A 15,189-nucleotide genomic window follows, 5' to 3' on the forward strand; every position below is an offset into this window, starting at 1 on the left:
ATTTTTTTATTGTTTCCTTCGTAGATTCTAGCGTAATGAACTTATATTATTCGCGCGATCAAACAATGCGCATTGAAATAGTACAAAAAGATCTCATTAAACATGAATAAAAGCTGAGAGTCGGTCACAATGAGCGTTGGAGACACACGTTTAAAACGCGAACACGTGTAAATTAAAGAACAATTGTGCATTTTTAAAGTGACCCGCAAGAGGCCGTTCCACGAAGAAGGGTTTACCGTGCATTTTGAATAATTTAAATGGGCGCCTCCCTTCATTCCTCTCCACACCACCTCTCACCTATACCACCGCCAGTGCTGCCGCCGCTTCTTCCCTCTAAATTCAATCGACGCCGTTTGAATACTTTATGAACGATGGAAAAGTCGCCTAATCGCCAAAGCTTTCGGAACTTTCCCCGCTCGACTTGGTTGCATCAATTGTGAACGTGGAGGAGGAGCAGTAGAAAAAAGATAAGGACGCCTCGAGTGTTTGGGAACCGAAATTACACCCGGTCTTGATTAATGGTATTTTATCTGGTCTCCGTTTATTAGAAGGAAAGGGGAGGCAGCAGCGGTTCGGATTTGATTGAGCCAAACTGTAAATGCATAAATAGGACTCTCTGTCCATGGGAGAAGATGCGAAAGCTGCGGAGCTGTGGAGGTCAAGTGCCTCCTTCTTTTAACTACACTCCACATCCAAGATTGTGAAGGCATATTATTATTGTCTTGCTGCGCTGCATTTCAGTTCGCTCGCTACTTTTAAATAAATGCATTTGCACTAATGATTGCAAAGAAACAGTAGTGCAAAGAACAACAACTTCTTCGGTTTTAATTTCATCTTGGTTTCATGGAGTCCAATGAACTCGCATTTCCAATCAATCACCGTGCGTTTTTGTATATCCGATACTCCCACATTTCGTATTTGTACATGTGTCTCTTGTATTTATTTTCCTCGATGACTCCTCTGTCTCTCCTTCCCAACCGTCCATCTCTTCCCACGAAATCCGTGTGATGTTTGTATTTGTATCCGTCTTTGGTAGATGGACGTTTTGACACCGCACGGAATCGGGGGGCTTCGTCGCACAATAAGAACGAGAATTACATTTTCAGACGGAACATAAATGTCAACGCGGAGATTAAGACTTCCACCAGGACATGATGGTCTTTCCACCCGGGAGATGGAAGGGAATGATAAAAAGGGACAGCAACAGTGTCCACGTTCGGACACGGCTCATGAAATTGGATACAATGTGTGACATTCCTTACATGTTTCCCACTCGAATTCCGACATGACCGACTCCACCCCAGGAAGAGAAGCGAACAACACACAATACCCCATCTTGAATTAACTATCTTTTAATCACTGCTATTTATTAAAGAAGACAATAAAGAAACGTTGTCGTCCTTGCGTAACTCCAATTATCAAACCTATTGGGTTACCATCCCTTTTTTTTCCATCCACCGTATCCATTACTTTCCCTCGAACATCAATAAAATGTCAGCTTTACTTTTAACGTGTTCATTTGTACATTAAAAGTAATCTTTATGAGCAGTGTAATTCTTGAACACTTTTCCTTAAACTAAAATAACAACAACTAATACAATAAAATAAATGTACATCCGCACCACTTTAATCACTACATCATTATATTAGTAGGATAGACTTTTAATGTTACCTTTTATACATTAAACGTTATTTTTACGACCCTTCACTCTGTTGAAAAAAAAACTTAATCCAGGATAACGAGCTTAACTAATGCCAAGGAAAACATAGTCATATGTGAATACATTTTTTTTCATATTTCACTAAGGCTCAGACCTTTAATCCCAATAACATTTGGTATTACTCCATCTTCTATGACAGTCCCTAAACCAAAGTTTTATTATAAAAAACAAGTCTCATATAATAACTTCCTTTTAAATACAAAATATATATCATAACATCACAATGTTATGATTAGAGAGTAAAATAGAATTCCATTCAGAATATTTTGTATTTATCATTCAAGAATTTATTTGAATAACAATTACATACAAAATTTGAAATTGCATTAAATATTTGAAATAATTCCAATATGTTTCAATTTTTTGTTTAGCTATTGATAAGTATTAATGTATGTATTTATATAATACTTGAATATTGTAATTTTCTTTAAAATGTTGTTGATATTCTTTCAATATTTGCAAATACAACAATTTAATAGAAAAATAAATGTAACAACTCATAATATTTTTAAATAACATTGGATAACCAAAAAAAGTGATACAAATTTCTGATTTGCAAATCGTTTTGAAGCTGAAAATGTTTGAAGAGAAAAACCAATATAAACGTTTGCAAATATTAATGGAATTTCCAATTTCAGTGATAGCGAATATTTAATTGATTTACTGTACAGTGGTAATATTACTTTATATTTGAAATACAATTATAAAACTAAATTGTAAATATAGAAAGTTCGTTATTTCATTTAATGAAATGAACTGATTAATTTAAAATAAAAGCAATTTATTTTTTTATTGAAATGAATATGCTTCTAACTTTATTAATTTAGATAGATATGTGATAGTCTCTATACAATACAAGTACGTACATAAAATGTAAATTAAATTAAAAAAGTTCGGTAAATTGAAAGCGGTTCGTCGATGGCAAAAGGGCGAACGCAGATGAAGGAAATAAAAGGTAAAAAGAGGGAAACGGATCCAATCGAATATGTTTCCTGTAGTATTTTTTTGGTCTCCAACGTGCATTGAATTCGCTTTAGTTGGGGGGTTTCTAATTAAATTGCGAAACTTTTTCGTTATTCCGAGCGAACTCAATTTTCATCGCTTTCATCCACGACATTCGGCAAAAGCTTATAATAGTAACTAATGGTGGACGGCATCTCCCAATACGCATTATTGCTTTCCCATCTTTCTCCATTCTTCTCCAACGCAATAGAATTCCACATACGTCTGTTCTCATGATTCGGCTTAATTATGTCCATTTGTTACGGGGCCTTAATAAATCTAAAGTGAGCCCAATTTATCCACCAACACGACAATTTGCCAGTCTGATATTAAAATTTTTCCGAGTAAACAAAACAAATTCGTTCGTGAGACGTCCGGCGCAAATTGCCTCAATAAATTCTGTCTGGATGGCTTTATTAACACTCCTCCTCCTCTTCTGCCATCTCCTCCTCCACCTCTAGCCGCCCTCTGGACGTGTACATTGAGAAGAAGGAGGAAGACGGAGAAACGCGTCTACAAATCGGGCGAAAGGAAGCGGAAGGAAAATTGAATCCGGGTGATGGATGTTCAAAGCAGAGAGCATCGGGGAAAAGACGTTGGCTGCACCACTACAATGATACGGTTTAATTGTCGGGTAATTAGGAGGCAGTCAATAACCTTCGGAGGAGAAGCGACTATATTAAGGCGGCTTCACCTAATTAGATGCCGGGCATTATTTTAATTGAAATAGATCAAGAGGAAATGGATGCCTTCGGTCTGCTGCTTTACAATTCTTTTTCAAATCTACTTTAAATGGAAGAGCACAAAAAGGTAATTAACGCACAACGATTAATTGCTTCTAATTGAATTCAATGAAATGTCCGAGATTATTACACGGAATCATCAACTTTACATCGTAAACGCCCGTAGATGTTGGCTGTTCTTGTTGTTGTTGTTGAGAAATCTGAGTTAAGCTCACTGAACGATTTAATTACAAATTGTTTCAAGTGGAAACCTGCTGGATTACGCGATCTTAGTCGGCATGTTGACTACATCATCAACTGGAGAATAACGACTGATTTATATTGAAATATTAATTAAATTAATTTTAACATTAAACCTTTTCATTAATTAATTAATATTAAATGATTTCATTTAATAATTAAATATTTACATCAATGACACAATACCTCATTGTATTTTTATGTATTTTTTTTCAAGTATTCAACTATTATTCTAAATCAAACAGAATCTTACTCATAAAATGTATAAATATATTTTATGTAATTTATTTAATACAACGTAATCAAAAATAACAATTCGGATTGATTTTTTTTTTCTTATTTGAAATATGAGCAATAAACTTAAGATTTGTTCTTGGGATTTCCAACTTCTCAAACGACTAATGAGAATCAACCATTTTCTCAGAAAAAATGTCTTAAACAGAAAATTTCGAATTGCATTAATATTTAAAATTTTCCAGTTGTTATTTTTCATACTGAACATTCTGTCATAATCTTAAATAATCATGTAACTTGCATGTTTAATGAAATAATGTAGCCTAACTTCGTTAAATTACTCAACATTCACAAAAACTTAATTATATTTACATTAATTTTAATGTTTCTGTAATTTCTATTTCATCGAATCTTTTAAAAAATTTGAAAATGAGTATAATTATTAATACAAATATATATTTTTTATACGAAAGTGAACAAACACGGGCATTTATATCGTTCAGGTTCGGATCAAAGACATGAACATATGTTATTATCAAGAGTGAAATAAAGTTTGGGAAAATGTGGAGTAACTTTGAAGTCGCCGTGTATCTAGACGCGAGGGAGAGAAACATGAGCGAAAAAAAAAGAAGATCGAAGCCGTTTCAAGGTTTAGTTTATTTTTGCTCGTACCTAAATTGAAAATAAACTGAAAACAAATGGGTCCGAGGAGGCGCATTGGGAGCGCGAAACTTTCCACAAGACTTTTCCGAAACCAAGAACACACTACTGGGGGCCGCAATAGAGGAGAGGAGAACGCGTGCCAAACGTGTTTACAAAATCGCCTGGTTCTAAATATAAAACCATTTTACACCATTACGATGCCATTGGGAAGGGAAGAAAAAAAAGGAAGAAGTGAACCGAAGACGCACCAGAACACCCATAATAATAATATAAAAAAAAATAGTAACACTGCGGGATGTAAATATTTTCGTTAAACATTTGGGACATATTCCCATAAAGGTGCAAGAATATATATAAATAAAAAAAAAAGCAACTGCAGTATGTGTGTACATAAGGAAACACGAGTTCCGGCCGGAAAATATTCAACCTCTCCACACTTTTCGATCACTTGTTGTAAGACTTTGCGCATTCGCGCGGAAATTTAAACAAACATCGGCTCCGCGCACTTTTTTTTTGTTTTGTTTTTTCTTTCTTTTCCCGGATAGAAAAAATAAACGATGCGCCGGTTCTTTCAAGCAACTGGTAATTATTATAAAATCCGGCCTTTTTCTACATAACATTGAGCTGCACAATGCAACGTAAACACGCTGATCCAGAAATAAACTGACGAACATATTTACTCTTAAAAATAATATCCAAAGTAATATTTATGGAAAGTATACCGAAAAAAAAAGCAGGAAGAAATTTTGATATACGTCTGTATACAGTATATAATTATATAGAGAAAATATTTATCAAGCGCAGCAACACATGTTCCAAACAATAATACTTTATTATATTTAATCCAGATTTAATCCTATTTTCTTAACTTAATCGACTTAATTCCTCCACTATATTTTGTGGATTATTCTACCTTCACATATATATATGTAAAGTTTTATAGTAGATTATTATTTCAGTTATAGTTTATATTAGTTTACGTATATAATGTAGTTTATGATTTTATTTTTTTTATACAAATTTTAACATAATGAAAATTACTATAACATTTCCGCTTTATAAATACAACAATATTTCGAATAATGCGGCTTTGATCAATACGTATTCACTATAGACTAAAAGAAAACAAACTAAACTTTATATAAAATTGTGAACAATTTAACATAAATGTTCATTTTTTGTATGTTAGTTGAACTTTTAGTCTGGTTTCAAACAGTGTGGGATATTGACGGAACCCGCACTATACGAGGTATTAAATTATCTTTAATTTTTCAATATCTATTAGACCAATTCGTCAAAAAGAAAAGCACATATTTTTCAAGAATTTGATCAGAATCAGATAATAATAACATTTGTTAATGTATTTGTTTTTAATTCTTCCTAGTTGTTGCATTTATTTGTTATTTAAGTATCTAAAGTTCTTAATTATAAAATAAATAAATACAGTCCCAACAAGTTCACAAATTACTTTTTTTTTAATTTAATTATTATAGAATTTATATTGAATAGAAAATTAAACTCAAATAATATAAAATTGAATTATATTCCATTATTAAAGATATTGATAATGACAAAAATGACAACAAGAATAACTTAAAATATAAAAAAGAGTGTAAAAATATATGAATCATTGCAAGTATACAATAATTATAATCATTCTCAAGATTAATTTAGTAATGGATTTTTTGGTTTAAAACTTTATAATAAAAAGATACAAAATAATTATTTTGATAATTACTATTGTCAAGTGTTTAACTTAAGCCCCTAACCTAAAAATGACATTAAATGAAAAATTTAAATATTAATCATCATTTTTTGCACTTCTAATATAATGACTTGCGCCGCCAATTTTGATAATATTTATCAGATTTTTTACCCAAAAATAAATAACTATTTACTTATAAACATTATAATTACTTCCTTCATAAATAAATTATAATATTAATAATTTTCAGTTTTTAAATAAAACAAACAGCTTAATACAAATTACATTCAACACACCTAAATTACTTTATAATTAATATACAAAAAAAAAAAATAAAAAAAAAATGTTAAATGTATGAATGGGTGCAGTTGCTGATTACATAATTTTAATTTCCACGTGGAATTAAATGAAAACACACGGAAGCATACTTAATTGGATTTGTTTCGTTTTGTTTATTGTTATAAATTCTTTTTGTTTGTGCGTTCATCTCCCACCGGTGCTCGTCTAAATTTAATTAAAATTGTGCTTCGCTATATAGAATTTAAAAAAATAACGCGTAATTAAAAAAAAAAGGAATAGCATAGAAATAAAGCTGTTTAATGGGACTCGTTGAAAAGGAAAGAAATGGAGAATGAGCGAAGCATACTGGAAACAGATTCACACAGACTAAACAACTGTTTGTATTTATACGCTTTTAATGATCGCGCTCGTAAAAAAAATGAGGCAACAAACAAGTAAAAAAAAATGTGTTTGGAAATTAATTAATCTTGGTGTAAATCGATTGATTTCACGTAATTAATTTGATCGAGTAATTAATTAACTTGTCTATTATTAACTGAAGTCATTAACTAAATCATTATTTTACCTATTTAATTATAGTGTTGATGGTCAAATTAGATATTGTATTTTAATTAAACTTTAAAAAAAAAGTGTAAATTGATAATTTATTTAGATTTATTAAAATTGTTGTATAAAAATGAAGACATCTTTTTTTTACATATTTTTACCAAAAACAAATTCTAATCTAAATTTTTTTTAGTATTGTTTTATATTTTAACAATTGTTTGGTTTGTGCAACTTAAAAATCCACATTTTTTTGTTGTCTTTTTTGTTTGTTTTGTTTACATACTTCAGTAAATTAAAAAATATACAAAGCTATGCTATATTTCCGGCCTATAAATCAATGTCGTTTCCGGTCCAAACAAAACACAGGACACCTGTATTTATTATAATTAAACAAAGTATTTGTAAACTTAACATTTGAATTGGATTTAAGTTACGTAAATTAGTTGTAAATGTTAACTTTAGTTTGCTTTTCCTGACATAACTAAATATATTGATTTCGAAAATAAACTTTCAATCTTAATATTTTTTTTTCAAATTTAGTCAATTATTATAGATTTTATAGCCCTTATACGTATATTTCATAATTAATAAGTATTCATTATTACAAAATTTAATTCCCATATTGACTATTCTTTTCATGAATATAGGTAGAACGATTTTTACTCGACTCTTTAATATAAAAAGTTGTGTAATGGAACATAAAGGAGATCTAGCTAAAACAATAATAAAGAAAATACAATGAACTTTCTTGTCAAGCAAGTTTATTTATTAAGTTTTATTTATTTTTTTTTATTAAACACAATAGACAATTATGCAACGCAAAACATCATGTTCTTTTCAATATTCACGTTTGATGTGATAAATAAAATTTCTCAATATGCACGAACGGTACTCGTTGTGGAAAAAAAGCGTCTGTTTGAAGAATAACGCCATAACGTGACTGCGATTTGCATATTCCCTCTCATTGTCTTTGTGCATTTGGGAAAGCGCATTCAGTTTTTTTTTTAAGTTATTATAAAATAAGCGGTGAAAGCATTTCCATTTCGCTCCACCAATTACTTAATCTCGGCAAAAACCGCGTTTCATGCGAAGGGCGAATTCTTCCAGAGGATTGAGTTTTCCGAGTTTCACATCTTTCCACATAAAAATATAATCTGGAACATCCGCGACTATATGGAAATTCCGGATAAAAATCTTCTGGAAATTGCACACATCATAAAAGTAACACATTTTCGGTGTTTCCATTCAAAACACAATACGGATCAACTTTGTAACTGGATACGGTCTCAACAAGCTTGAGTTTCACTTTGATGTTTCTTGTACCTTCTCGAATGAGGACAAACTACAAGATTGTGGCCTTAAATAGTAAAGAATACAAGTTAATAAATCAATTATAAATACTTATTTCTAATGATGTTGAAGTCGATGTAAAGTTTACGATACAATTAATCATTCAATATAAATTAACGTTTATGTTATTTCTTCTTATAATTAGAAATAAACACAGTTCCAAGGTATATAATGTGTAAGAGGTTTTCTTAAATTGCAATTGCGAGTGTATAAAGTACGTTGCAATAACAGTTAGTCCGTTGACTGGATGCAACTTCCGCGTATCAGAACTGTTCATTACGTAACTTCGGAAACTAATATCATGCCTCGGGCTCTCCTACGCTAGATTGTGTAATTAATGGATGCGATGCCATATGGCATAGTGCGCATAATGCACCGGAGAGGCAGCAAAACAGAAGACGACGATGATGAAAATTAACAGCTGCATTTTCTTTTTTTTGTTGTTTCATCCCTTCCATCATTAAAGCACAATCTTATAAGTAATAAATTATAAAATACACTATAAATATTTTATTCGATTTTAAAAGCTTTGCATATTATCATAATCAATGGAAATGCGCTCCGTTTTCCGATTAACACTGGATAATAATAATAACCGAATGTAGTGCAGGTAAAATCAATATATTGCGAGTTTGCATATTGCGTTTTGGAGTTCGCTTTTGATTAATACACGCATTTCGGGTTTCCAAATCTAAAAATACTAAATATGTTTTTCGATTCCTACACATTTTTATATCCAACAGTATTTCCAAAACTTTTCAGATAAACAATACCTTGTTATTGTTGAAAACCGATTTTTTTTTTAAAGCAATATATTAAATTATACCAACAATATTGCTTTTCCAACTAATCTGAATTGAATCCGGACTAATTCAGGTGAAAAACTGACCATTTCTTAATAACACAACAATAATTTTGTGTACTAATTTTTCAGAATTTATTTTTATTTTGCTCAATTTACTTTAATTTGAAATCCGGACTGATCGAAACGGCACTATACAAAGTAACTTAATAACTTACAAACTTGATTTACTATACTTATTATAAAGATAAATAAAAATATTTATCAACAAAAATCTAAAAATTCATTAAAATATTTCTGTTTAACGCACTTTTGGAATCTCATTACAACCATGAGATAATTGCTAAAAACATATTTTTCATCTTAATTTATTTCATAAATATTTTATATACTGCAATTTTCATCAAATTATAATCTAATAATAACTATCATTAAATAAAAAACATTAATAAGATTATCATTATTTTAATTTCAGTACATTTTCTTTTCAACATTTATCAATTGGTTTAACTTTTTCTTCGATATTTTCATAAAGTGGCATTATATTTTATGTTCAGCTTTTCATCCTCTTTCACCCTACACCGCACCACATACTGACTGCTATTATTACTTTCTTTCCGCTATCAGTATCTTATATCCTGGCTTCGGCTAAAGCTCTTCACATTCAATTTAGACTAATGAAACTCAATCAATGCCAACCACATCAGATTTCCGCCTGAAAAAGAATTGTAGTTATTACAATTTCAGTATTTATTCTATATATTATAATCAACATTTTTATGCATTAAATTAATTCAATTAAAAACAGAGAGAAATACATTTAGATAACTAAATATTAATCAAATTACACACGACCAGTTAATGCTGCAATTAAATATAATAGAATAATTGCAGTTAAATATAGATAGTTTTAACATGTGCATATTTTTTTCAATTGATCATAAAACATTTAAAAATGGTTCCAAGAGCGCTAATACATTAGTTTTGATTCAGTTTATTAAATTTATTACAATATTTGTATTTATTGTACATAACAATTTACGATTTCAATAAAAACTGAATTTTAAACTAGAAACTGATTAGTATAATAGACTTAATTCTGTAATTAAATATAATTGTATAATTGCAGATAAATATACACACTTTTAACAAGTTTTCATTTTTCAATTATTACAACGTAACTTGCTTAAATAATTATATTTAATTACTACCTACATAAAAACAATTGTGAAGATTACAAATGTTTTTAATAATTGTTATTTTGATTGAGTCTATATTTTTAATGAAGCTTTTCTTCGCAAAATAAATAAAAATATGTGAATTAATTATGATTTTAGTTTTTACTTATTTTGTTCCATTCATAAAAAGTAAGTTCTTTTTATGTATTAAGTGATATTTCATATTTTGTTGTAGACTTAAGCAATGAATAGAATCTTCTAGTTTTCGGTGATTATTTTTAATAATTGTAAAGCTTTTATGCAAACTACAAAATACATAAGGATTTGTTACAAAAAATGGAGATGTGTATGTAAGCTATTTAGCATATTTGCTACTTATGAATTTTGCTCGCTGATAGAATTTGCCATTAATATTGACGACAACGGAAAGGCATTGAAATTAGTTTTGCAAACAGGATTCGATCAGAGTGTATATATATAAACACACACTCACACACACATAAATATATAATTTTTTCCTTTATGTACTTGTATTATATTATTTATGTACGTACGTACGTTTTCGGCAGTCGGTGAATGTAATGTCCAAAGCTCATTTAAATTTTCGAACGGTGCCAACAGAAACTGTTTGGACAATTTAAACGATCGTTTAAATATTAATTAAACAATTAATAGTAGCAACGGCGCCTAATAATAAGCATTTACATGCGTTCCGATTGCGTTTATATTCAAATTGCGCCACTAGAAAACCGAAAAACAATTTTGAGGAATACCGTAAGTATTCCGCTCTTTTTTTCTTCATCAATCACAACCGATTTTGCTTACCTTACAAGACGTAAAAATCCCCATGCAGATCGTATAACTTAGCGTAAGTAATCCAAATTTGAAGTCATAAATTTTTCGCAAAACTTTTCCTTCCGGAGGTGTCCTCCTCGTATTTTCGATGTGCCAAATTGAATTTGTATATATTATATGGTCCTTGGTCGATGTTAGAACAACAATGTTGTAAAAAGAAACGTCCGTAAAGATGTTCTCGGTTCAAAGCGATGTTTGGAAGTTTCGTTCGTAACTCGTAAGCGTACGCAACATTTTCGAAGCACACCACCCGCACTCGGTCTACGCTCGGATCGGACTGAGCTTACAACGCGCGAACTTGACTTGCTCGCTTCTTGTACATACGCTCTTATATAACGAGCGGAGCGACGGAACGTTACGCAGCCAAAGTAATTTGCTAATTTGTATACATTGTTCCGATGCTCGGATGGCTGTAAAACCATTAAAGGATATCCATTCCCTATCTCGTATTGCTCCTTCGACCTCAACATCTACTCCAATCCAAGATACCTATCCAAATACAGAACGTTTTGCAATAACCATAACTTACAATCACTTACAAAACAAATAAAAACTCAGTCCTTCAGTAGAGTAAATAAACAATAAACTTTCCTATCATTTCAATCAAACATAATAATCGAAATACCTCGCATAGTGCGGCTTCGATTAGTCCGAATTTACTATAGTCCGGTTTGAAAATATCAATGCAACTGATTACTAGCACTATAAGTGTTATTGCTATATACAATATTTTCTTTAGTATTTTACGAAAAAAATATTTTTTTTATATAAATTAACTAACTTAATAATTAGAATATAACTAAAAATAATTATATAAAATGTTTTCGATAAATTCTATAGAAAATCTAAATAAAAAATAAATTATATTCAATTATAAAATATATTATTACTTATATTTCTTTTCCGACTACTCTGAATTGAATCCGGATTAATTCAGGTCTTTAAAAGCGGTGACCGATAATTTTTTAATAAAACAACAATAATTTTGTGTACTAATAATACCTATGTTTTTCCGCCCAGAGACAGAAAAAACATAAATTGTCACAATAAATTATACAAAAAAATGCATTTTGATAAATAAAATAAGACGTACATATAAGTAAATATAAAAAATATGAAATTATAAATTAAACAAAATAAAAGTAAATCTTCTCAAAATGAAACAAATAATAATAAATTCTGAAGCATCATTCGGTTGAAGAATGATAAAATTCGTTCGGACACGGTCTATCCACCCTTCATGATAAAAGACCCGGCTGTCCCATGATTCACTCTGGTAGGAGACTCCCGCTCATCCACAGCGAACATTAGTACATAAACATGATAATATCACGTCTTTTCAAGCGCTACGGCAACTATGCGCGATTTTCTGCAATCTTTAGCGAGTTTAATTTGTTAATATAGGTGTTAACTATGTAGTGATGTATTGTTATTGGCCTGTGAATGCTGTTGTCCTGAAGGTCTTTAGATAGATAAAATTTATTTTTTATTTTACTGAATTAAAATTTACTGTTTTGAAATCGGACTATATTCAATACGGACTTTCGAAGCTCCACTATACGAGGTAGCTTTAATACAATAAATTACATTTTTATAAAGTTGATTTTCTGTACTTATTTTTACTGTACTTATATATAAATAGACATATTACATAATAATCTAAATAGCTCGCATAGTACGGCTTCGATTAGTCCTAATTTACTATATATAATCCGGTTTGAAAATTTCAGTAAAAATACAATTTTAATTAAGTAAAATTAAATTATAAAAAGTAAAATTAGAATGTAATTAAAAATATGTAAATGATAAATTCTATAAAAAATACTAATAAAAATTAGTTTATATTCAATTATAACATATATTATTACTTATATTTCTTATATGAACTATTCACGTTAAATTTTGAACCAAAAAATACTACTTCAATAATACAATACAATCGTTTCTACAATTTCAAAAAATCATATTTATTTCACAATATACAAAATCTGTATTATTAATACCATTTATTCTATTGAAATAGTGTTAATATAAGTACAATTTTTGTTGAAATTAAGTTGGGTTTGTCAGAAGATGATATTGTATAAAAGTATGTGGAAAAATATTTAAGTAATATATCAATGTCTGTCATATATTCAAACAATTAATCTTACTTAAAATTTTCAGCTTCAGAATCATCTTTAATTCCTATTTTAACTGTTTTAGTTAAATAAATAGTAAGTAAAAAAATATGCTATTATATCAATAGAGTTACTTTATTATAATAAAATAAACAAAACTGTGCAAATAATAAAGATAAAATAAATAAATGTGGAGTGGAAATAGTAATGATTATGAATGTTGTTTATGAATTAGATTTCGCATTCATCATTCTATTGATAATTTTGTATGTTCAAATTTTGCACACTGTAGACGAAATAAAATATTATAGTTTATAATAAAATATATAAACATGTATGAGAAATTCTTGCTTGAAAATTTTCTGTTTATTTCCTAGTAAACCAGGAAATATAAATCTTAAAAATTGAAAAAAATCCCTGTAATACTCAATAAGTAAGCAAATCAAATTATTCAACTGAATCACTCACAATTTCAAAAAAATTCGTATAATATTAATAAATTAAATTTAACACAATATTTAGGGGCAATTTTTGTAAAACAAAAAAAAGTATATATAAATACGCAGTTTCAATAATATTTTTTACATAAACAATAATCAGTTTGATTCACACCATTTTTCTATAAAAATGTTTATTTAGTATTTTTTCCACTGAAAATAGATTGTAATCTGTTTGATCAATAGAAATGCAATAATTGATTAAATAAATTGCAAAAAAAAACTTAAAAATGTTCCAATTAATTTTGTTTGTCTCTAATTATTACATCAAAAACTTTTTAAACTGTTGGAGATTAAAAAAAACAGCGAACGTTTCAGGAAGTTTATCATTATTCATTAAATAAATAGCATTAAGTGAGCTTCGTGTTACTTAATTAAGAAATACGAACACCTAAAAGAGAACATAATTACATAATGAACAATCCAAAAAAACAACCACAACAATTTCTTAAATCTTTTTCACTAGTTTACAATAACTTTCTTCAATTACTTGGAAATACTATGAAATAGGAATAATTCAACTTACGTTATATAATTTTATATTTCAATTTTTATTATTAAACATAAATAATAACTATAATTTTCTTCAATCCGCGAACGCAAAATCTAGTTTATATTCCACTTTTTGTTATCACATTCGAAAGTTGTACAATTTATGCTATTTTTATTTGATTTATGATCCGTTTGGTGTTTTTGCTTAGAAACAATTCTTGGAACTTTCTATGCAATAATAGATCGTGGTACATTTCAAATTCAGAGAAAAACCATACAGTTACGTTAAGAGAAACCTATTTAACCAATGTTTCGTAATTCACTAACAATGCTCTGTGTGTGTGTTTTCAGTTGTCGGGGGACACGTGATAAACACGTAATTAGTGTGAACACGTTCTTGTGCCACGTGAATGGAAGGGCCATTATCCAAAATCGATATGCGAGGGTGTGAAATAATTCTTGTCCGGTGCAGAAGTTTCTATTCACACATGCACACATGAAACATGCATTTTCATCGGGAACTCTAATTTTCCACTTGAAATTATTTATAGACTTCGAGAGGTTTGATGAGGGGTTACATTGGAATTCGCTACCAGACATTTTAACGACACTATTACAACCGAAATAAAACACTATTCAATTCAAATAAATTTATAAATAGTTCTTATTTTATTTATTTATAAATCTTCATTGGTCCCTATTTCGATGACAGGGCTATCGACCGCCAAGTTTTTATTTCTA

At 29.4% G+C, this 15,189-nt stretch overlaps 1 protein-coding gene across 1 annotated transcript in view; it reads right to left on the reverse strand.

The window, feature by feature from the left end:
* LOC108565180 (tumor necrosis factor receptor superfamily member wengen) overlaps positions 1-11,659 on the reverse strand; it is a 37,316-nt gene extending 25,657 nt beyond the window's left edge. The window contains exon 1 of the mRNA XM_017924494.1: positions 11,310-11,659. Coding sequence (XP_017779983.1) covers positions 11,310-11,333 — 24 coding nt within the window. The 5' untranslated portion in view covers positions 11,334-11,659. The remainder of the gene's footprint in view (positions 1-11,309) is intronic.
* Between the last annotated feature and the right edge of the window lie 3,530 nt (positions 11,660-15,189).

Source organism: Nicrophorus vespilloides, unplaced genomic scaffold (assembly GCF_001412225.1).
Source record: "Nicrophorus vespilloides isolate i.1.1-1 unplaced genomic scaffold, Nicve_v1.0, whole genome shotgun sequence".
Taxonomy (NCBI): Eukaryota; Metazoa; Arthropoda; class Insecta; order Coleoptera; family Silphidae; genus Nicrophorus; species Nicrophorus vespilloides.